The 24386-nt window shown below is 42.1% G+C and overlaps 1 protein-coding gene across 1 annotated transcript in view; it reads right to left on the minus strand.

Moving 5' to 3' along the window:
- CD99 (CD99 molecule (Xg blood group)) overlaps positions 1–6741 on the minus strand; it is a 31830-nt gene extending 25089 nt beyond the window's left edge. Inside the window, exon 1 of the mRNA XM_074149457.1 lies at positions 6213–6741. Within this exon, the coding sequence (XP_074005558.1) occupies positions 6213–6741 (529 nt within the window). The remainder of the gene's footprint in view (positions 1–6212) is intronic.
- Between the last annotated feature and the right edge of the window lie 17645 nt (positions 6742–24386).

Raw genomic sequence — 24386 nt, forward strand, 5'->3', positions numbered from 1 at the left:
ACTTTAAAGCAATACATCTCTAGAGATTTTTCCACTGCATTGATGATATATTAATTAGAGAAAAAACTCTCAGAACAGTAATAATTAATGGGCAACAGGTAACCTTTACTTTTCCCAACTTGAACAGGTTAGTCCATGGCCAGAAAATCAACAAAAAGAGGAAGACTGAGCTCCTCTGGCTATAAAATGCCCCAGCATATGATAAATTATATGTGGTAAGTTGATATGGTGATACGATAAGTTATATGTTTACTGATGTATCCTGTAAAATCACAGCAGGAAACAGGGCTCCAAGCAGCTGCCACCTGCAAAGGGACAAGAGGCTGCCATCAGTTTGCAGAATTAATGGCCTTTGGAGTCGCCTTGGAACATGCTCCAGAGCATGAGTGGCCCTGAGTATACATATTCACACACTCCTCCTGAGTGATTGCTAATGCAGCCCAGAAAAGGCTCAAAGATAGGAACTGTGATAACCAGCAGCAATGAGGAAAACCACTTTCAGCAGCAGAAGAATGGAAAGTAACACAACAGCCACTCGGAGAAACATCTACTTGAACACATGGTGTTAATAAGCATATCTGAAATTCAAAGGCAATTTGAGAAACATAATAACGAAGCTGATCAGTTAACTCAACTTGCCAGAACAGGTTTAGGGTGTGAGCACAAAGGAAAGCTATTTTTAAGCCAGGTAGGTCCATGAGACTGCAGCTCATGCACCGGGGCAGAGAATGCAGCTTAGACTTGTCTCAGAAAGCCATAGTGCAGGCAACTAAGCATCATGAGATCTGTGGAATAATACAACACACATGGAAAGTATGAAAGATGAACCAGTACGTGTGATGGGGGAAAGGGAAGTTTGAAGAAGCCTGGTAAGTAGATCGGCCCCTTTCTTTTCAGCAACACCAGCAGGTTCTGTGTTCTCACAGTGGCAAAGCTAGAAATAGGTTGCTAGAAGCTTTTCTACTTGGAAAGAAAATGTAGGCAGCACCCTAGATGGAACAAACAAGCGTATTTGTTGGCATTACGGAATGCAGCCTTGGCTAGACTCAGATAGCAGTAGTCATTTCAAAACCACAACTGTCCAAGAATGAGGGGAACATTGTGGAGCAGAGCGGGTGTATCATATTCCCTCTAATCCTCAGGCATCTGGAAAGGTAGAATGGTACAATGGCTTACTTGAAACTGCACTCCAGGGAAGGGGAATCTCACCTCTGTGAAGGAGATGGGGGGGAGGGAGCTAGTTAACCTAAAAGTAAGAACTTGTCATAGCAGCCCTGCAGAAAACTATATACCCCCAAGTTCAGCCGGGTGACAAAGTACCAGGCAGCCCTGGGGACACCAGAATTAAGACCCAAGTTTGTGTCTATCCTCCTGCAGCAATTGAAATCCCTAAGGAAGGAGTCCTTATCACTTGAGGACCAGGAATTACCTACTAGGTGGCCACTGGAAAAGTGATAATGAAATTAAATATGTGCTGTTACATATGACAAGTAATCTAATTTTACTTCATAATTTATGCCATGTGTTTTGGAGACACAAGACATATGTCTTTGCAGATAAGATGTATGTCCAAACAGTTCCTAGGTACACATTGCTCAAGAATGTACGGGACATGAACTGGGCGGGATTTCAGCAGCAGGGGGTTGCAGGGTGGCCTGTCTGGGGAAGAGGCCACGAACTGCCCCTTGCCTCTTACAGTCATGTCACGTTGGCACTGACACCAATGGTGTGCACCAAACCTTCAAATAGTCAAAGGAGCACAGAGTATTCCTGCTTTAACACACGTAAGAAAAAGCATCAGCCAGCAGGGACAGGAGACACATGATGAGACAGTCCAAGAAACTCACAGAGGGAGAGACTGCAGAGGGGACATGTGGCTAAAGATGTGGCTCCGGGCAGGAGAGGTTCCACGCCTAGAGGGTACATCCCTGAGAGGTTGCAGCTATGACCCACCCACATCAGGGCAAGGTCACCCCTGGGGACTGCAGCTGTGGGCCACTCACACAGTGACCCTCACTGGCACAGGCACAGTGAGAAGCAAAGGAGAGGAGAGGAAAATGAGCAGGAAGCAAGGAGAAACAGCAGAAAGAAACCACTAGGCATATGACCTTCCTGCTCTGCCCATCATCTCGCCAAAGGAGCAGGGGATGGGCTAAGCACAACCTGCAGAGAAAACCAGGGAAGTTGTGGTGGGGTGGCTAGGGGGGTTTGGCTTAAGTTGAAAGTAGGGAAAGGGGAGGATCTTAGAGGTTTGATTTTCTTTCTCTCAATTCCCAAGACAATGATTAGAAGTAAGTGTTAACTGACAGTAAGCTAATTTAAGTTCTCCAAGAGACTGTTTTGCTCATAACATTCTCTCAAAACACACTTAGTAGACTCCAAAGAGTAGGTTCCCATCCCAGAGCATGGAAAAGCAGTTTGGCTAAAAGAAAAAAGCTCGCCCCTGGCAAGATGATCTTAACTGATGAAGATTACTATTACTACTGCATTTCACTAACACAGCTGTCACCTGAGGAGAAACAAGTTGATTGCAGTGAGAGGTTCAAGACAGCAAGAGTTAAAGCAGAATCCTTTCTCAAGTGCAGGCGACCCCAGCACCAGAGTAACATCAGGAAAATATTGAAATTGGTTTTGGCTGGATGGCAGTAGGCTGAGTCACACTTAACTCTTGCCAAGTTAAATCACTGTAACTGCAGAAAGCTTAAGGATTGTTGCAGTGATGTCATTTTGATGTAGCAGTGCGGTGGCCATTTTATATAAAAAACAACACATAAAAAAACTCTCTTACCCATTTCAAATTAGAGGAAACAGAAAGATGGAGAAACATGTGCTGCACTTCTCAAGTTCACGCTGTTGTATGCACACTGGCACTGCTACTGAAATTGTTCAACTGGAAGAAAGTTGTGTTGTTGTTTTGTTTTGTTGGTTTGTTTGTTCTTTTTTTTAAAATCAGATTTAAAAGGCAAACAACTCCAGAGCCCACAAAGCAGAGATAAGCCTCCAGGAGTCCCTGTGCCACCTCCTTGCCCCAGCTGAAAGCTCCACCTACTGCAGTACAGACAGGCTCATTTCACTGTCTTTCATCCAACTAGTCTTTCTTCTCAACGCTGACTTGCCTCAACAAGAAGTCAGAGGCACAAGTGTTTCCTTCCCTTTGCTCATAGCCCTGTAATTACAGCGGTCTTACAAATAAGGGATCTCCACTTGTAATTCACCTTAGGCTACTGATCTCACAGCATAGATACCTCAGCTTCCGGTGTGTGTTTTGCTCACCTCCCGGTGTTCACTACCACAATTGTGTTTCAATCAACAAGCTCTACTCAATTCTTGCAAAGGAGACTAAAGCACTTATTTCTGAGTCCATACTCAAGATCATTAGTAAGAAGACAGCTTTATACGCCTTGATCTTTCTACAACAGGTAAGGGAAACTTTTGAGCCTTTTGTCTGCATGCAGCAGTTTTCTGCCATTCATCATATGATCTCAAAGGTCCCATCCAACCAAAAATATTCTGTGATTCTGTGACCATGTATATATGTTTTGTTTGTTTTTTTTTTTTAATTCTCCTTCTGCTGTGTTCTTCACAGAAATTATACAGAAGATCTGCTGCTTAATACTTTTTTTGTATTTTGAAAACCAGATGCCTGCAATTAGACGCTGGGCTAACCTGGTGGCTTTGCAGCTGTAAGATGGCTGAGCCAGTCTCGCACCTTGTAGCCAGCCGAAGCAGGAAGCCTCCTCCTCTCTCCTCCCTGCACCCGCCCCAGTTCCACTCTCGGATGCTCGGCACTGCCACTCCCTCGCACTGGCTCCGACACCCATCAAACACTCCGCAGAGCAAACTCACTGCAGCAGATTAGTCACTTGCTGACTTATCAAGCTGAATCATCGCAGTACAGGCCACAATGGGCACCGGACCAAACACGGGAGGAGAGAAATGGAAAGATCCCACTCTTCAGCAGGGGCACGCTGACAGACTGCCTATAGAAACCAATGATATAAAAACTCACATTTGCCCTTGGTCTGGATCCAGCCCCAATGATATCTAAATTCCAGCTTTGCCTACTTGCAGAGCTCATACTTGGCGAATGAGACAACATTCAAACACCAGTTTTGAGGTTAAAACTGCAAGCTCTTTTTCTAAGCAAGCTCAAATAACAAAGTTCACCCTTGCTTAATAATACATTCAAAGCCTTGTGCTACACTGAATATTGTTTTAACACTAACAGCTTTCACATGCCTAAAATGGATGATTCCATAAGAAGTTCTCAGTCCCGAGGCATAGACATGTCTGCTTGTATCATGAGAGCAGCAGTCCCAGTGAAACCAGTTACCTCCAAACCATCACACAACAGGTGAATTGTTTATAAGGTAAGATCCTTAACTTTCTACAGCAGTTCTACAAATGCAGACTACAGATACCTCACCAACAGTAAAATCAAAATTTCAGAAGTATGGAATTCAGGTTTTGGCTATATTTTAATTTAAGATTGCACCACCACAAATCTGAAATTCCCCTGGACGGCCCCACCCTCCCCAGGCTGACATTCTCAACAGTTCTCGAATTCTTACACATTTTGTGTAAGGAAAAAGTGTCCAAACTAATTATAACCTATATACTTGGTTCATATTATCGGTATCAACCAGTACTCAGATAAATTAACCAGCTTTTTAAGACCAATCTGTTAAAAATGTATCATCATTTTCCTTTGAATGTGAAACAAAACCCCTGAAGGCAGTTTTTGCGGGCCTTCCCTACAGTAAAGCATAAACCAGACAGACTCTCTTCACCTCCAGACTTCTTGGCAGCCAGTTTAGAAAAACATATTTCTGAGTAACTCCAAACATCACTCCAAACTAACTTAAGAGCATCACACCAAAGATCTTACTGTCCATGACCATGAGGACTGTTTGCAAAGGTAGAGGGGCAAGTTTTCCACATAAGTAGTAAAATGATATCTCAGTATTAGCAGCCTGAATCATCTATCAGTTTTAAAGGCAGTTACTGTAAAATCGTGCTATTTTTTCCAAGAGCTCAGCTCAGTTTTGCTAACTTTGCAGTTAAGACCACAATAAGCCCACAGCAGAACTGAATTCAAACCAGCTTGAAGCCAAACTGCTTATCCTACAGCCAGCATCTACAGCTTCCAGCCAAAGCTAGGAACAGGTTTTTTTCCTTCTCTCTGACAGTGAAGAGACAGATATTTAAGTGCTGAAGTGTAACTTTTACAAAGTACCTGAAAGAAAATACCTAGACATAGCACCAAGTGTGCTTCTTAACATGGAAAAAAAACCAAAAAAACCCGCCAAAAAACCCCAAACAAACAAAAAACCAACTTCTTAGAACTAAGTCATTCAAATGGACAAATAACAGTTTGCACTGCGTATTCCAGTTTAGGATTCTTCCTCCTGGAAAAAAGAAAACCACCTCGGTATTGGGAACTTGGTTACTTTTCTACCCCACCCAAACTTGTCTCCCGATCCCAAATACCAACGCGCTGTTACATACACACCGTTTTGATCAAGGTTCAAGAAAATCATACCCGACACACTGAAGCCATGAGAAAATGCACTAGTCTGTTTTACACTGCAGTTTTGCCACAATAATAATTAAAAAAAAAAAAAAAAAAAAAGGCTATCGTGCGACAGCAGACTTTCTGGTGAGTAACCATCTGTTGCCCTGGAATTGCCGTAACTCCGCTTTCTTTCCTAAAATGGAAGCCGAGCTGCGGCAGAGCTCCCCGCCGTCCCGAACCCCCTCCCGGCCTCCCTCAGGGACCCCCCTGCACTCCCGGGCCCTACCGGGGCCAGTGCCACGGATCCACCGGGGCCACTGAAAACAAGACAGGGTTTCGTGGGCGGAAAACTCAGGAATACTTTTCCAGTTAGTCAAAAGGCAAAAAAAAAGCCCCGACAACTAAACACCACGAAAAAAAAACCCAAAAACAAAAAAAAAAAAACAAAAAAACAAAAAAACAAAACAAAAAAGCGCTGGAGGGGAGAGAGCGCCATTCTCTGCCCGGGACAGCCGGCACCACGACCCGCCCGGCTCCCTCCCGGGCTCCTCATGCTCCCGGGGCAGCTCCGCAGCCCTCGGTCCCCCTCCCCGGGGACGGAGAGCAGGGGGAGCCGTTCCTCCCCAAGCCCGGCAGGGCAGCGGGGGGTAGCGGGGGACAGCGGCATGACCTCTCCCCGCCGCCCGCCCCTCCTCACCTCTGACAGGGACCAGGACGGCGAGTAGCACCACCGAGGGAAGGAGCCTCCAGCGCCGCATGGCTGCCCGCCCGCTCGCTCGCTCGCCCGCTGACAGCCGATCTCCAGTAACGGCACCGTCCGCAACACGCCCGGGCCGCCGCGCTGTCAGGCCGCCCCGCCCCGGGGCGCTCCGCTGCGGGACGGCCCCCGGCCTGACAGGGCGGTGGCGCGGAAGGGAAGGAGGGGAGGACACGGAGGCCGCCCGGCAGCGTGGAGGGGCTGGCGGGGCGGGGAGGCCGCCGCGGCTCTCCTCAGGGCGCGGCGGTTGGGTGGCGGCCGATCCCGCCGTTGCCGCGCCCTCGGGGGACGGGCGGTGGCGGAGCCCCCATTCCCCGGCGGGCCGGAGGCGACGGGCTGAGGGCGGGGAGCCGGGGTTTGGCCTGTGGGCCGAGGGGGGCCGAGCCCTCCTGGCTCCGGCGGGCTGGGGGAGGAACGGGGCGTGCGGGGTGGTGGCCGCGGACCAAAGAACCCCGAAAGGAGCCTCCATTTTCTGGGCGAAATGAGTTCCAGGGCTTAATCACCGGCCGCGGGTGTTAATAGCAGAAACGCGGGCTCTTGCACTGCTGTCCTCTCATCACCGAGGCACTCTCTTTTCCTGCTTTTCCTCGGGTAAGGTTCCCCAACGAGAAATGTGCCAGGACATCCCGTAACAAGCTTGCTTTTTCTCTGGTCGGACCGAAAACCAGTGAAAAGGCTTTTGAGTTTTGTATTCGTGAGCAGTGCCCACGCCGGGCCCACGGCCGACAGGTACAAATGTTAACTCAGTAGGGCACTGAGTTTTTTTAACTAATTTTGCTGATGTGGGAAGACGGATGTTAAAAATCCTGTGTTCGTTCCTACTTTCTGAAGTCCTTTCCTGATGGTCTTTTCATGTCGGATTGAGGCCCCCTGGGCGCTACTGTAGCGGCCTGAAGCGCTGGTCGTGGGCCTAAACCTTCCTCAGAGGGGTCTATGCCTCTTCTTTAGCATTGGTAGGACCTTGCCGGCTGGAAAAGTGGAAAGCCACAGGCTCTGTCCCTGTCACCAGTTCATAAATCGATGGTGATAGTTTTTTTCCTCCTTGACAGTGCCTTGTCAAGTAATTTTTACATTTAACCTGAGGCAATAAAGACTTTAACTGCAGTAATAAACACACTTAATCTTAGCATTGATCTGTGCTTTAAATTAAGGATAAGCTTTTCCTTTAAAATATTTGAGTTTTGCAGGTACTGCAAAGTACTGGAGAGGCTGTGGAGGACTGTAGGCAGGAGGTGGTTTTTCCAGTCATTATCATTTATGGAGCTGTGCTGGTTTTAGCAGGGATAGAGTTAATTTTCTTCACAGTAGCTAGTATGGGACTATATTATGGATTTGTGCTGGAACCAGTGTTGATAACATAGGGACGTTTTAGCCATTGCTGAGCAGGGCTTACACAGAGTCAATGCCTTTTCTGCTCCTCACACCACCCCACCAGTGAGCAGGCTGGGGGTGCACAGGGAGTTGGGAGGGGACACAGCTGGGACAGCTGACCCCAACTGAGCAAAGGGATATCCCATAACATATGGTGTCATGCTCAGCATGTAAAGACGGGGGAAGAAGGAGGCAGCAGCTCTGTGCCGCTTAGTTGCTGACTGAGGTTAAACCATGACGGGACTCAACATGAGATCGTTGTTAGTGTCTCCCTTTTTTCTGAACTCCAGGCCTAGAAGGCAATATTGAAAATATGCATATGCATGGTGTAATCCAACAGTATGGATCTACTCGTTAATGCTATGTGTACAACACAGGAAATTATTAGTGTTGCTCAAAGGCTGTTGTTAAGCATCGTCTAAGAAGTTGCTCTCGACAAAAAGAACAAGAATCAGTACTCCTCAGACTAAATACTCTCTATTTAATGACGTTGTATGTGGTTTGCCACTTTTTTTTTTTTTTTTTTTTTTTTTCCCAGGATAGCAGAACTAACAGAGAAAGCCTAGTTATCTCACTGGAATTACCACGTAGCTTCCTGTTTCCAAAATTAGTCTTTGTCAAAGTTACCACCTTCAGATGAGGTAAAAGCAACCTCCTGTTAGAACAGATGTGAGATAACTGCACTTTGTACTAGAGCTAGTGGTTTCCAGTTGGTTCAATCTTTAAGGCAGGGGTACAGTTTGCTGACACTAACCACTTTATGGCTAATAAATTTTCCAGATTTATGATTATCAGGTAATTTTTTTTCAATCTTACTAATCTTTTGATCTGAAGATTTCACTCAAATCTTGTGAAACTGAGTTTCATTATTTGTCATTACCAGCTCTTCTGTGTGTGGAACTTTGATTAGAAAAAAAGCCCAGGCTTTGTCATTTCACATGTAAAGCCAACTCATCTGTAAAAATAAAAATAATTTAGTACTAAAGTTGGTTATCTGGTTGAGTGAGTAAAATAGCACCTCTCTTTGCTCTGCTCAACCTGCAATGGTTATCCTAGCAGGTCTTTCACTCCATCTGTGTCCTGCCCATAGCTGCTACCAGGAAGCTTCTGCAAACAGCTTGGGTATTTGTCTGATCTGAAGATGCTTCGGAAGGAGAAAAGGTTACCTTAGGATTTATTTCTAAAGAAGAGTATCTTTAAAAGACATGCATGCTGTATGGTTTGGCTGGAAGAAAAATATGACTTATACGGAAGCACAATAAAGGCTGGAAGTTGTAAAGCCAGATGAAACTGTTAAAACCTGAACAAACGCAATGATGTGAGCAGCTAAAGAGTTGCCTTTGCAGCTGTCTGTGAGCTCTGAAGATAAATGCTCCATTCTTCTCAGTTTCCTCCAGTTCCTCTTCTGAGGTAAGGTCCTTGTAGCTCTTTTCCTGCCTTGGCATAACTTTTTTGCCCTTTTTACCCATGAGCTCTCAACCTTGCCAGAACCTGCATAACTCTCCAGATGTTCAAAGAAGCAAAGGAAAGACAAATAGGTCCTTATTTCCTAAAAGCAAAGTCTTCATGGAGCAGGTAAAACCTTACTGCTCCATCCTCTGAAGATGTCTTTTGGAAGAAGAGGGCCACAGCCACTGCCAGTGGATGGTGAAGCAGACAGGCAAAGACAGCACCAGGAAAAAAAGAAAGGTGGGTGTTATTGGCAGTGGTAAAAAGGTAGTCTTTGATGCACACATGCAGTCAGTCACTGTTACAAAATTGGTATGAGTATGAAAATAACGCTGGAAAGTATGTTGCCTTTTTTTGCTTTTTTAGTATTCACCTGAACTTGGCAACACTCTGCGATGACTCTTTATTTCAGGTGCAACGTTTCTGGCACCAAGAACACTTGTGTATAAGAAGTATATTTGGATCTGTTGATGTTGCGGTTGTGGCCTCATCTGACAGCATGCATTGGAAGGGGATTTGCCAGGAGCATCTCTTATTTTTTTAAATCAATTGGAAATCAAACTGAAGGGCAGGCTTTCAGTGCTGGTTTCTGTCATGGCATCTGCTGAAGCATGGGTTCTGATCTTTATGTTTCTTCTTGCTGTGAGGATAAAAGGTTCACATTTATCTTCATTTTTAAATAAAAATCAAACACGTGAAAACTTATTTTCTCCCAGTGTTTTCATACTTGAGCTATGAGAAGGAGAAGGAGCTAGTTCCACCAGCAAACTTTGCTGTAAATAAGCATAATATTTGAGCAGCAAGTTGAAGTTTTAGGGCCACAAATAAATTGATGTGGTATAGTCGGTCAATACAATCATGATTATTTTTTTTTAAAGGGTAAAATATAAAGCATGTATTACATAGTTAACACCCATTTGATCTTTGGTTAAAGATTATAAAACTGCATCATGTTTGTTTGGGTGGTTTTTTTTTGTTGTTGTTGTTTTGTTTTTAAAGAAGCAGATGTGTTATTTTCAGTTTTAAGTGAGTATTCCTAATGAGCCAGAGTCCAAAAAGACTCCAGAATTTGCTGTGCAGCTTCTGCTGTCTCCCCTGTTGTATGCTATTTTCTGATGCTTTCTGCTTTGCAGAACAGGAGAGACATTAATACACTACAGCCTATGGGTTTCTTCCTAAGGAAACAGATTCCTCTACAACCACCCTGTTCAATAACAAAGATTGTTTCAAAAAGGAGTTTCTGTGGGAGCTGTGCAGATCCCAAACAACCTCTGCAAGGGCCGATTACCTGGTCTCAGTCACCCTCAGCTTTTCCTTTGGCAAATGCCCTCTCTCTATTGGTACCACTTGTTCCCTTCCAGCAGCAGCAATTATTGCAGTAGGCCTACATGACTTAAAGCACTAGCTTGGATAGGAAGGCACCAAAGTCCATGGCAACTGAGAGCCCATCTCTTTTAAAGGTCATCCCATTTCTGCTACTATAGAGATTTCTCCTACTGTAACTATCAGCCGGGTATTGTTTCCTTTTCAGATGCCCTCCACCTAACTTTTATACTTTGTTTTGTTGTTTTTTATCTTCCAGTAACATCTATTCATACTTTGACTACACTTCCTGTAGACTACACAAAGAGCTTTCTATGTCCAAAGTCTATTATGTTTTTTCATAACAGTTCATAAAGAGAAATATGATCTTATAGATCATTTTTCTGCATACTAATCTACTTTTGAAGAGATGTTAGGTGAAAAGTTGTAGCTGTATATGGTATGACATGGATGCCACTCAAAGTTTAGTTCCATAATAGAACATGCAGCATATTGCTTAATGAAATAACTTATTTCTCTTATCAGAAATTTTTTTTAGCCTTATTCTATTTTATCAGAAACAGAGCGATATTTTATTTCCCGCATAACCCCTTTCCAGCAAATACAGCCCACAGCAATAACCCTTAATATGTTCTTCCTTGATTACATAGAGGCTCAGCTATGCTTTTTTGCATACATTAGTAGAATACAGGAAGACCGTCAACCAGATTTGTGGTGGTGATACACAGGCTATTTAAATGCATTAATCTTATTATCTGTAACTGTAGATACTCACTGCTAACTCTTTTCTGCATATCTTTTCTTAACCAATACATAGATCTTGAGGAACTAACTTTCCTACAGTTTTCTGAGCAACCTCTTCTTTACTGTTTCTCTCTCCTTCTCTTAGGAGTTTTCATATTTAATACATAAGGGATACATACTGCAACCCTTTTCCAATAAAGCCAATTTCATTTTCTTCCGGAATAACTCACACAAGTAGAATTGGAACAAGTAGCCTTTTATTAGGATCAGGTGTTAAATAGCTAGTTACCCATCGTCTAGGGTATTGAATTACTTATACATATGCAGTGGCCTTCTTAAGAAGTTTTAATAGTTCCTCTGAAAGATCTAGTGATATCAGAGTAAGCAGGATATAAAGAGATCTTCTTTGGTAGAATTAATTTTGTGGTATTTTTATGCTAAGCATACCAAATGTGGGGGGGGTTAGTTATTATTTTGTATTTTTATGGATTTCTCTTGTGTTGGAACAGATTTTTTTTTACAATTCCTACAGTGTGTTAAAATTTCTATTATTTGTTATAATTATTCATTTAAAGTTTTTTTTTCTTTAATTCCTGTTTCAGTAGACTATAGTATCCTCACTGAATTCTAGCAAGTTGAGGTTTCTGCTGTCAAGAGAGCCATTTATGACTGACCGTTTTCATAACAGTATGGGCTAGAAATATGTAGTTAGTATAAATGCTGAAAGCAGTCTGGTTGTACCAGTATACGATATAGACCTCTACATAGGCTTATCAATTACAGTGAAAAGCTTTTTTGAAAAATAAAGCCTTGTAAGGTATCCTGTTGTGTAGATGTATCCAATGAAAGTAGGTCTTCTGCTGATAGGAGGTCTTGATTCCTCTAGTAATATTTCAATTTTATACTAACTGTATAAGTCTGGCTTTGTAATTTAACTGCTGACATTCGGGTTTCATGGTTTGCTACATATCTTTTGAAACCTGTTTCTCCTATATCCACATTGCACCATGAAACTTTGTTTTGAATATTATATGTCACTTCTACTTTAATGTCAATATTTGACTTACTGAAAAAAAACCCTGAAATATCTTTCCTCTGTCCTGGCAAAGTGACATTTCAGTAATGAAATGTTTGTTCCATTTGAAAAACCTGTGATATCCAATTTTTTTCCTTTTTCTTCTAAAATATTCTTAAATTCAATTTTAAGATGATAACTTAGTGCTGGTTTTGTATGTTCTTTTCTCTGATTCTGTCTCTGCTCTTCGGAAAGGAAGGAAGGAGAAAATTGACTAAAGCAGTTCTTAAACAGGTAAGTGCCACATTCAGTTTATGTTATTTGATTGAGGTGCATTGTTCTGAGTCTAAATGAATGCACTTTTGGCAGTCCTGACATGTATTAGAGGTGTTTTATTCTATAAAACAGGAACATATGAATATATGTTTTAATTGTTCAGATGTGAATGTTAATATTTTTGTTGCTGTTAGCATTTTCTCCTCGAAGGAAAAATAGCTCACTTTCATGAACTGTTACATTCACAAGGAGTAAACCAAAGTTGGAATGCCTTCATTTTTAGCCACAGTGTGATGTTTGTGTACCGACATTGTCTAGACAGTAAAAAAAGGCGGAAGGTTCCTCTGTTCTTTAAAATCTCCCTTTCAAGCATAAGTCTGCAGGCCACATTGTTTCAGAATCAAGTTTCCCCAAAACATCTTTCCTGTAAGAACTGGGGGAAGCAGTTGTACATGTCACTGCATGTGTTCCTTTCCTTGCCTCAGCAATGCAGCCCTGGGTAACTAGGGCTTGCTGGGGTTTGCTTTCCTTCATGCCCTCTGATCCATTCATCCAAAGCCTCCTGTGGCATGGGGCAGAAGCCCACCAACACCAGAGACACCAGTTGGACCAGTTGCCTTGAGGGGCAGTCAGTTTGACACCCAACTGCATGATCTTTAAGACAAACAGGATTTAGGAATTTTGGTGGTTATACAAAGAGATAATCCCAGGTTATGTGCTGTGCTGAGGGCTTGGATTAGAAACAACTGTTTTAGAGCAGGGTAGAAAGCTGAAGTTTCATGAGAACTAATTTTTCTTCCATGGATTGTTGTCTTCTATATTTCCACCTCTGTTACATAGCACAGGTTATGTGACTGCTCAGTTTCATAAACACGGTAAGGGTGTAGCTGGATTCTTGAAAGAGGCCAGAAGATCTGACAAACGTGGCAAGAATTTAGCAGCCATTTGTGAAGGCATTTTGTTCATAATGATTTTTGTGTATGCATGCTACATGCATCACATCAGGGCAAAATCTTTTGAGCTGCACTGATAGAACAAAAACATCTCTGTATTTCTCACTTAGATCTCCATATAATTATCCTTCATTAAGATGCTATGGCAAATGCTGTTGGCAACTTCAGCCGTCTACAGTCTAAGACAGGCATGAGCTATTTTAGTTGTGTGTTGCAGAATAAAAGAAGCAGCTGCTTCAGTGTGTTATGAAGTGCACTGTTGTTGCACTTGGCATTAAAGGGGGGCTTCAGGAAAGATGAGGAGGGATTCTTTATCAGGGAGTGTAGTGATAGGAAAAGGGGTAGTCTAGTGGAACCTGATCTAGGGGGAGGTGTCCCTGCCCATGGCAGGTGGGTTGGAACTAGATGATCTTTAAGGTCCCTTCCAGTTCAAACCATTCTGTGATTCAATGATTCTACAATTAAGGCTTTTAAATTTACACTTTGAGCCCAGTCTTACTTTGAAAGACAGTGGCCTCTGTCTTTGCGTAGCCTGGCTGTGGACTCAGTGGCCCAAAGAAGCTCAAGTCAGTAATGTGCGTGTGCGGAAAGACTCTTGATTTGGTGCCTGGGCACCATGACAGGTATACACTGTCTGTTCTTGAAAAGTCAGAGCTATGTAAATGAATGCAAAAGCATGGCAGCAGAAAACTTGCATTGTTTTAAATACAGGAATACCCAGAATCAATCTTCTTTCACACACAGGAAAACTAAATGCACTGCTCGTCATGCACAGTCTTTGGAACAAATGAGTCCAAATAGGCAAATGCCTCCCTAATGGGTGGGTGCTTAAAAAGACCTGTAGGAAACCATTGTTCATATTTCCCTTTGAAAACTTCAAAATTCTTCTTTAAAGAATAATTTCCAGCAAATTATTATTTCCAGCAAAATTCCAGAGTGGATTTCCTGCTTTAGGATCTTTCTTGTGGTTTATCTCATCATCTGTTTAGGAGCAGATGACAGTCTGTGTCTTTGTGTTCAGTGATGCCGATTAGCCAGCTCATGAGGCTCCCGCCTCAAACCATAGAGCTTTTTTTGGATCATGACACAGAAATGTGTGGCTGTCCTCATGCACTTTGTTGGTGAACAAAGTTGGTTGCCTGAGTTTTGTTCCCAAACGATGACTATTAGTACCCCTTCCCTTGCAATGGAAGAGAGAATGGTGTAACGGTGGGGAAGCCTAGATATTTGTCTAGGTGGAAAAAAGCAAAAAGTTGAGGATTTGCTGATATTGATGTCGTGGTCCAGCTGAGAAGAAACCAAAAAGCAGTTTAAATTATTCAGTGGTTCAGTTTACAGTGAGCGATAAAGTATTTTGTAAACTAATCAGTTGATTCATACTTGGTTTTCTTTTTTTGTAACTGGTGATTTAAAGTCAGTTGAAGGGCAGGAGTAACATTGTAGGCCTTTTTTCCATACTACAGAGGGAAATAATTTTTCTTCCAATTCTCTATTAATTATTTGCTTCTTTTCCGCTTTTGCCTTTCTGCCTTCACAGAAAAAAAAAAAAAAAAGCACATATACCAGTAAGGCACTTAGTAAGCTTAAATAATTCAAGTCCTCTTTTATTATTTCCTTAAAGGACATCTTATGAATAAAAATTTACTTATTTATATGTGATTTTATGCTAATGCTGGGATCTGCGGGCCAGATCTACACTGTAATTCTGAGCAAGAACATTCACAACATTGCATTCTTCTAATATTTTTCTCTTATTATCTAAAGGGAAAAAAATGAGAAGTGCAGCTTACTAAAGTAAAGTTATAAGGTTCTTGGCTGTCTAATTTTTCTATTGCATTGCAAAATTAAGACAAAAAAAAAAAGAAACACGAGGCGAAATTGTATGTATGTGAAATACAAACCACACAGCTGGAACACCCCCTTTTCCTGTCTGTCTAGTTTAGGAAAAGTCATTAAGTCAAACAATACAGCATTTTCCATTTGAGCACATAAAATTTGAGTTCATAGAACCAGCTAGCATAACTGTACCTGCCTTGGGAACACTAGCCATGAATAACTTCTCCACAGAATTTAAGAAATGTGGAAAGCAAGCATCACTTAAGAAAAATAGCTCATGCATTTGTCATTCCCACATCCATTTTTCTGACTCATCTATTTTTACACTGCTATTTTCCTAAGTGCCCAGAGTACTATCAGAAAGCTTAAACAAATGAGAGCAAATCCTCCTGCCTTTTCTCGGCAGGGGCGGAGTGGGGAATTGGAGTGAGGTCTCACTGGTCCTGATAGGGCCAGATTTTCACATATGGAGCTTGTCATTACCAGGTTCAAAATCTCAAAGCTATTACTGCTTGCCTTTCCTATCATTGCTTCACCTTTTCCCCATATATTTTGTTGTGTATGTATATGTATGTATTATATATGTGTGTATGTATATGTATTTTGTTGCCTTGTCTCCTTCTTCTGCATCTGGTTAATTGGAAAAGTCATTTAAGCTTGCCCTTGCTGTCTAGACAGCAGCCAGCAAAGGAATTCACCGTGCCCTTAGCTTCAAGCACCCCCAGCTATGTCTAGTACTGTGGAGTCAGGGAGGAGACCACATTGAGATAAGACTCGTGTGGAGGCCGTTCCCCCACACCCTTGTAATGTAAAATCTGAAGCTTTATTTTTGTAAGATTTAAAAGAAGCTAAAACTACATAGTGATAACAGATGTGGAGGAGGGATCAAAAGCACGACTGTGTGTATTGATGAGGTCTTGCATTGCTGCTGACTACGCTGTATCTTGTTTCTTGTGCAAAACCAGGCCAAGCTCTAAGGGTTTGTTATGCTTCAGTCTGCACTGTGTTGAGTGCGGTGACAGACTTCACAATTTTAAAGACAGCCAAAAAAACGGAACTTATGTTGTTCATATCATATCTCAGAAGAGAGGTAAAGTTTATGTATCTGCCCAGGACACTTCTACCATAATTATATATTTTGCTACAGATGGTCCCCAGTTCTAGTTGACATCTCCTGATATATATGCCAGGGGGAATCTTTTTAAATGTACAAAATACTACAGAAATCTATAATTTATTACTCCTTGCTCATTAGTAAGAACTGTGTGTACACTTCTATGCTTTGAGTGACAAATATACATTTGCACCTCAGTTCCCTCTCTCCAGATGCATCTTGCTAGCACAGGTTCCTATAGGAGACTACTGTGTAATGGGACACTGGGACAGCTGTGGCCTATGATTTAGATGAACTTAAGCAGCAAAATAGAGAAAGGTGCACTTAGCCTCTCTCTGTGAATATTGTGTGAGGGAGTCTGCCTACAGGGAATGAGCTGTCCTCTTATAATTAAAGTAGCCAAGTCATACAGAGCACCACTGGCTTTATATTAGGGTATGGAATACACAAAATGATTTTTTGTTTGTGTAAAGGTTCAAAAGAGGAATTTCCACATTTTGAACAAGGACAGTGATTGTTTAGTGATGCAAACAGGGAGCTTAGAAGTTGAGATTTCTGTTTCTATTCCTGGTTTGTAATCTTGAAAACATCAGGCTCTTCCTCTTGTTTCTTTCCATAGCTCTCCAAGTGGACTGACACCCTTTAAACTTGCAAAACTTAGCTCTAATTTTTTTTTTAACAAGCAAAAATGTACTTGGTGCAATCCTCGGATGCAGCCAATGCAGATGCAGTCGAGGGCTTGAGCAGACCACAGGTGGCATAAAAGTCATTTCTGTCTTCCTGGCTACAGAACCAGGAAGGCTACATTTCAGCTTTTGCAGCTGAAGTTAGCACAGCTGAAAAATTGACCAAAACTTTACTGCAACATCTTTGCTGAGGTTGTGCAGTTAGCAGGAGCATGGAGCACACTGAGTCTCAGCTGTGTCTTGTTACATTCCGGTGCTGAGGGGATTTTGCAGCACAAAATTGACACCACCAGAAAAAACAGATGTTTATGTATTGTTTTTCTGACATAGCAACAACAACAACCAGAGGTTTAACTTTGTACAAAAGAGACATCAAGTTTCTTCCATCCTCTACCAGCCACTCTCCACAACAGCTTTTTAGCCCTCTTTTCCTTCCTCTCCTTCGCTGCTGAAGACAGCACGAAGAAGAAGCAGGTACAAGAAATTCTTCCTTACTGTCTTAAGCACAGCTGAATGTTTTGAACCGCCTTCAGATCCACAACATTTTTTCTCTGCTGCATTAACTCCACTCACCAGCCTTAGTGTTCACATCCTAAAGCTGGCTGATGAGAAGGAAAATCAAGTTTTGCGTATCTATTTGTCTTCTGGTAATGAATTTTCTGCTTCAGAAGTAATGCTGGGCAAGAGAGGATGCATGAGGAGGGTCAAGCACTGGACAAACATGCATCAGACCTGACAAGTTCTGTTCTGGCCCAGTGCTTTTGCAGGGAACTTTTTAAACACGACACAATGGGATTTAAAGAAAAGAAAGAAAACATCAGCTCAGCACACCAGTTCTACTCTTTTATTGTCCTCACTTGGCAACAGCTGAATGTCATGTTTTTGCTGTTCTTGCACATGCCTCTTCATCTTTATTTACAAATAATAATTTATATAACTTCTTTTAACTTTTTATACAACTCTTGAAGATAGTCGCATGATTATAAAAAGTCATAAAAAGTGAAATTTATACACACAACTAATTTGAGATATATATGTATAAAGTCAGTTATTCAGCTAGCACCACTTAAGACCAGAAAACTAAAAGTTTAACTTTAAATCCTCGTTCAAGTATTCTAGTTTATCACATGGGAAGGTGAAAATCAACACTTGATCACTTGGTCAAATTCTCAGGCATTGGGCTTATGGACCCTTGATTTACTCGGCAGCATTAATTTTGGGCGGAGCTGTTTAAGAGCTCAGAAACATTCCTTAGTAGAGAATGGAAGACTGGAAGAAAATCATTAACTCTACATCATCACAAGTATGTTCTTTCAGAAGCTGAAGTAGGACTTTTTTTTTTTTTTTGCAAGAAGAGGCAGATGCATTTTTCTGTGGCTATGCATGCATTACTGATTATGTCTTCGAGTCTGTTTTCAAGAAAAAAAAAGTCAATAATTTGTGTTGCCATCCTCGTACACTCTTTGGGGAATGTCTCAGGAATGCCTGCTCTTGGTGAAGTCAAGAGGAGTAGCAGTGAACTGAAATCTTATCTCCTTCAAACTCTGTAGGAGAGGTTGTCATCCCTTTTCCATAGAAAGGTGCTTTCTGCTAACAAAATCCCAGCATAACGTATTTCTCCAATGTGATCACTGTACTGCTGATCCAACAAGCAAACATTGGATGCTAGATTTAGTTACTTGTTTTGTTAAAATACAACTGTCTAGCCTGTATGTTGAAAACCAAACAACCAAGGCCTGCTCAGTTATTTCCATTTATTTGCAAAGACTGAAAAAAGAGGAACAGGATCTACAGTGGGTGGGCACAGTACATGGGCAATAAGATCTCTGGGAAGCTGTAACCCAAGCTGTCTACAGACACTACCCAACTGCAACTCTGCAGTTCACGTTAAGGGATTTCCTGCTCAAGATTTTCAGCTGATTTCAGCCGTACCAATATGTGGTAAAGAAAAAAACAGTCTCTTGTGTCGGGCACATGCAGTGTGCCAAAGAGAACTTACACGCAAGTTGAAACTTTATACAAAGCACATTCTCCACCCTCAGATAAAGGAAACCGTCAGCAAAGTGCACAGAACAAAGAAACCTATGACTCATGAAACAGATTAATGGGGTTTTACTAGCATGCCTAGTTTGAGTTGTGTATAAAGGATAAAAGGTGTCTCAGATCGTCCCTGGTGAATTAAGCAAATGTTGGATTCAGCTGTGGTTATCCTTGCTGTTCATATTTGGAAGCTGATTTCTGTTGGAGTTTATCATATCTGTTTTTCTTCATAAAACCATTTTTGGCGTAGCCAGTAACTGTGGGCCAAAAAGAAGGCATGCACACATACAAAAGCCGTGGGTTGTATTTTAATAGGGATCCCTACTGCTTATCGTTGCTGTTTTATGTAATTGTCTGGAAAAGGTCAGCATAGTTTGCGCTGTGAACAACTGAAGCTGAAAATTTTTATTTTTATTTTTTTTTGCAGTGGACTTGCAATCTTTTGACTAAATGCAGTATGAAAAAGAAACTGTGGAAAAAGAATGAGGCTATTCCAGCCTCAGGCCATTGCACCTTTATTCTTAAATTGTTGTGAATCTCACTAACAAAGCTAGTCCCAAATAACAGTTGGTTACAAAATGTTTGGTTTAAAGAAAAAAAAAAAGTTCAGATTTTTAGCTCTAAGGCCAGTCTCATAGTGCTTGTTTGGTTTGAGTCTGTATCTCTCTTACAAATTCTGTGCTAGAATATCCATAATTTTTATTTTGCTTTCTCTAGCACATATGCAAACAGTCATCTTCATTGTGGCTTTTTATGTTGATTGTACTTCTCTAATTACTTCTATAAGCTTAACATAGAATTTAAAGTACTTGCTTTGCTTTTAACATGCAGTTGTTCAAAGCAGCTGGCTGGTTGCTTAAATATATCTCAGAGGAGGATAGGGCTGAGGGAGGGTTCCTGCTGTTGGCTGAGTGAAGTTGGCCTCTCCTGTCATGAGGAAGATCACAAAGAAAAATTCAATGCCGGCTTTTATTTGAATTGAAGAACACGCTGGAAGAAGGCTCTGAAAGAGATTTGGGCATGGCACTCGGTCCTTGAGGGACTGGGCAAGGAAGCTAGCCCTCATGCTGGATTGAAAAGGAATGCTGATAGCTCACCTGCAAAGCCAAGGCAAGCTTTGGTTTGCTCGAGAAATGGGGACCCAGAGTGACCACTGGTAGTGGAGCTATGTCATGAAGCTGCAACCTGAGGAAATGGAGAGAAATGGCAACAGGACTGAAACCAGTCAGTTGAAGGTGGCAGTGGCAGAGGCGACCACCCTTAAAGTTCTTCAGCACTTTCCTCCCTTACTATTTAATATGTAATAGACAGAATGCAAGGGCTTTTCTTGCAGTGTTCCTGGGAAAAGCAGTATTAATTTCTCAAGTTCAAATTACATCGTCACCACTCAAAAGAACATCTTGTTAGTCTTCCTGCCTGTGTTTGGGAAAGCTGAGATATACAGAGATGTGCCCAACAGAAACATAACTGAATTGTTATGAAAACATGCGATTCTTGATAAGCAATGTGAGCAAATCCTTAAGCCCACATTACTTGTAGAAGTTTCTTCTCAAACACATGAAAAAATTCCCGTCAACAGTCTGCCAAGCTGTGTTTCTACCAGGGGAGCCTGGGTATGATTCCCACTCTTTGGCTTCAGATGTACCACTTACCGCCATCCCAGTACTCAGTCAGGAGAAGACCCAGCTACACATCTCTCCTGGAAAGTTAGGCATGGGAGGGAGTTGCAGCATTTTCCAGGAAGTCCCATAATCAAGGTAACTGGGAATCAAGATGTGCTGTGGTCATGCTGTGGAGTATATCTCTCCTTTGAGGTAAACATAGTCACAGATGCTCAAAAATCCAAGGCATGGTTATTGTGTAAGGGGTCCATCTACACAAATAAGGAGAAAATACTATGTAGGAGAGTTGCTTTGTCATTGCAGAGGCAGCCATAAAGACTGCCTTTTGACACACCTGATGTCACTTTCATAAAATATTCAAAGAAGCATGTGAACAGTGAGATGTAACCAAAGCAAGAAGCAGCACTCTGTCAGTGAAGGATATGTGCCAGATTTACTCAGCAGCAGAAGCAGCAAGACAGCTGTCCCATCAGAATTAGTCTAGAAGTGAAGTCTTTGTTTCAGTTGGATCTATGTATTTGTTTGGGGTTTACTTCCTCTTTGTAGCCTTGTTTTGCCTCAAATTGGATACAATAAAATAGGTTAATTATTCATATTTGAATTGTGTTTCATAATGATTATGGATTCCTGGGAGCAAGGGCACCTGTCTGTACATTACTTTCACTTAGAGAATAATGAGCCTATGAATAGGGCAAGTAATCTTACTTTCCCTTTACCTCCTCTGAGGTTTGTCTTAGAGTTATCAGACATTTGCATGTTTGTGGCTACAGAGGTACAAAGGCCAGATAAAAGTCTGTAACACCACCTGCTGCACTTGTGAAGAGGAATATCCTTCAGCAGATGTTGGTCAGGACCATTGTAGATAACACAAAGTTGTAGAGGTACTCACACACCTGGCAGAGGTGCTGCTTCTCCTACCAGGGCTGGAATATACAGAAAAGCATAGAAAGCTAAAAATTCAGTGTTGACAGGAGAGCGCAGTCCAGAGTTTGTCCTAGCAGGAAACTTGCCTTGGGAAAAGGGGAAAAAAAAAGAGGGCTCTTAACTGAGGGTGCAGTTATGGGAAGAAGATTGGCTCCTGTGGCCCTTCAGTGCCAGGGATGGTCATGCAGCGAAACGCAACGGGCGCTGCAGGGTAGGTAGCAAGTGCTACCGGTGATGCCTTTGTGTTGCTTCCTGAGCTTGTCTGCTTGTTCTCAATAAGTTTTTGTCCCAGTGGGAAAGCCAGAAGGAAATACAGGCACAGGATTTAATTCTCTGTGTATAAGGGAACAAGGCTGGACTCTGCATAAGAAATAGGGAGGATCTGAAATTAGTCATGACACAAAGCGGCTTTTGTGCAATATAACCAGCTCATCTGTGATTGCTGTCCTAGAACTGCCTGCTGGTGACCAAATGCTGACTTTTGTTAAGTTCAGATGCTAAATAAGAAAAATCAACTTGTCAGAAAAATCACCCTCTGGAAGTGAGTGAGGGTATGGCAAGATAAAATATCAGAAAAAGGCAGCCTTGTCGAAGTCAAACTGGAAGTAATTCAAGGGTGTGAGTGGCAAGTGTTAGTCATCGGTATTTTCTGCGTTCCTGTGACAACGCCCTGGCAGAGCCTGCTGCGTGCTTAGCCCAGATGCAGCTGTGAGGGGCAGGCCGCTGGGCAGTGCACAGCCCCCAGCTGCATCTGTGGAGGGGTCTGAACTTTCTGGCTGAACAAAGATTGAACTTTCTTCCCTGCCTCCAGAGAGCTTCGCGATAGAGGAACTTCAGAGTACATGTTATCCTCAAGGCATGGAGGACCTGACTTCTCACAGGATTTCTGCATGCGCTGGATTTGGTGGAAGACTTGGGAGTAAAATGTCAAAACCTCAGCCAAGAGTGAATATTCTCTGGGAATAGCTGGTACTGACTAAATTTGTGCTGAATGGCACAATGCCAAGCAGTACAGTTTATGCCATTATTCCCTTGGAAGGAGATTTGATCCTTTATGCATTTATGAGACTTTACTTTTGTATCAGTGTAAGTTTTTGAGAAGCTTTTAACTAGCAGAAACCTGGAGTACTACAGTGATTGACTGGATTCTGACTTACCAGCAGTGAGAACAGCAGCTAATCTTTTCCTGGGTTATGATTTATTTATTTGTAGACGCTAAAAAAGATGAGATAACTGAAATTCACAGACCGTCCATTTAAGACTTTACACTCAGTGAAGTCCAAATAAATAAGCCTAGCCCAGAAAATCTTGCCAGGGTGAAGGTATTCTTTCTTTCCCTGCTGCAGTATTTATGTATGGCAAAGCCCTACCTCGTCCAGCACCTGTGGTTTGTAAAGCATCTTGACTGTCCCGGGCCCTGGCCCTGCTGCAAGCAGCCTCTGCGTTAGGAGTGCTGAAGACCAGCATAGCTGCAGTGTGGAGGCTTTCTGTTTATGTCCTTTCCAGACGTCACCCAGATAACAAAATCAATTTATCACCACCTGATAACATGGAAAAATCATGGTTTTCTCTCTTTTTTTTTTCTTTCTTTTTTGCTTAGATAATGGATTTAGAGGAAAACCATAAACATCTGTGTCCAGACATGGAGTTGCCATTGAAGGAAGGGGATCTGTTGCCCTATGGACTCTTGGTTGTATGATACAGTCTTTCTTCTCTCAAACTGGAGCTGAGCTAGTTTTGTGTTTCTGGGAGGAGCATGCAGCACACTGCACAGAATACAAAAATGCTGCTCTTAGATAATAGGACATTAAGTAACAGCCTAGCTTCTTGGTTTTATTAGCAAGCCAAAAACTTGGTGCTTGAGGCAGGATTAAGTAATAGCAGCCCATTTCCACTGCAATGGAATAGGTCAGATCCTCTTTCAGTTCATGGAAAATCATAATATCTAAACCTTGTGGCTGGGCTTCCAGCTCTTCCATGGCTTCATAGCTTTCTGGTGGGGTGATATTGTTGAGACTAGTGAAACACAGCGCAAAAAATATATTTTGAAGCTAGAATGACAGACAAGCTTTTAGCAGATTTTCAGTACTAACAGCACTGACTACAAGCTTCTCTAGTCCCCTCCTCAAGATAATGTTTTTAAAATGTGATTCAAGGAAATAGATTCCTAAACATGGGTTTATATAAGTCTCTGTCTTTATCTGGTCCTAACCTATGAAATCCTGAAATATTTGTCTATTACAGTTGTACAAATCAGGGTAAATCTAAGTCAAACATCCTGGGACCTGTTGCTTTTTTCACCTCATGTCAATTTAATTAAGGAAAAAATTAAGAGAATAGTTACACCAAATGAGAAGTTAAAAAAGTCGTGCCGAATCAGCATGCCCGTCTGTCTTTCATTAGCATGCTATGACTCACACAGATGTCTGGGAATCATCTCATTTCCTTCCTGCCCTGAAAAAGAGGTTTTCACAATTAGAATGTAGCCACCTTGTTTTAGACTTAATTTTAACTTCTGTGCAGGAAATTCTTTCTAGAGAAAATAACGTGGATGCCAGTTGCTAGCTAGTTATGCAAGAAAGCAGAGTAATAAAGTATAGTTGCTCCCTTACTTTTTATCTTTTTCTGTATGTTGCTTTAGTGCTGCTTCCAAAATCATTCAGGAGTACTAAGCTAGCATGATGTGTCTCTGCTGTTCCTCACAGTCTGTGTCTTAACCACCTGGATGCAGGATGGATGAGAAGCACATTTCAAGGCTTTA

This window comes from Numenius arquata, chromosome 1, assembly GCF_964106895.1.
Source record: "Numenius arquata chromosome 1, bNumArq3.hap1.1, whole genome shotgun sequence".
Taxonomy (NCBI): Eukaryota; Metazoa; Chordata; class Aves; order Charadriiformes; family Scolopacidae; genus Numenius; species Numenius arquata.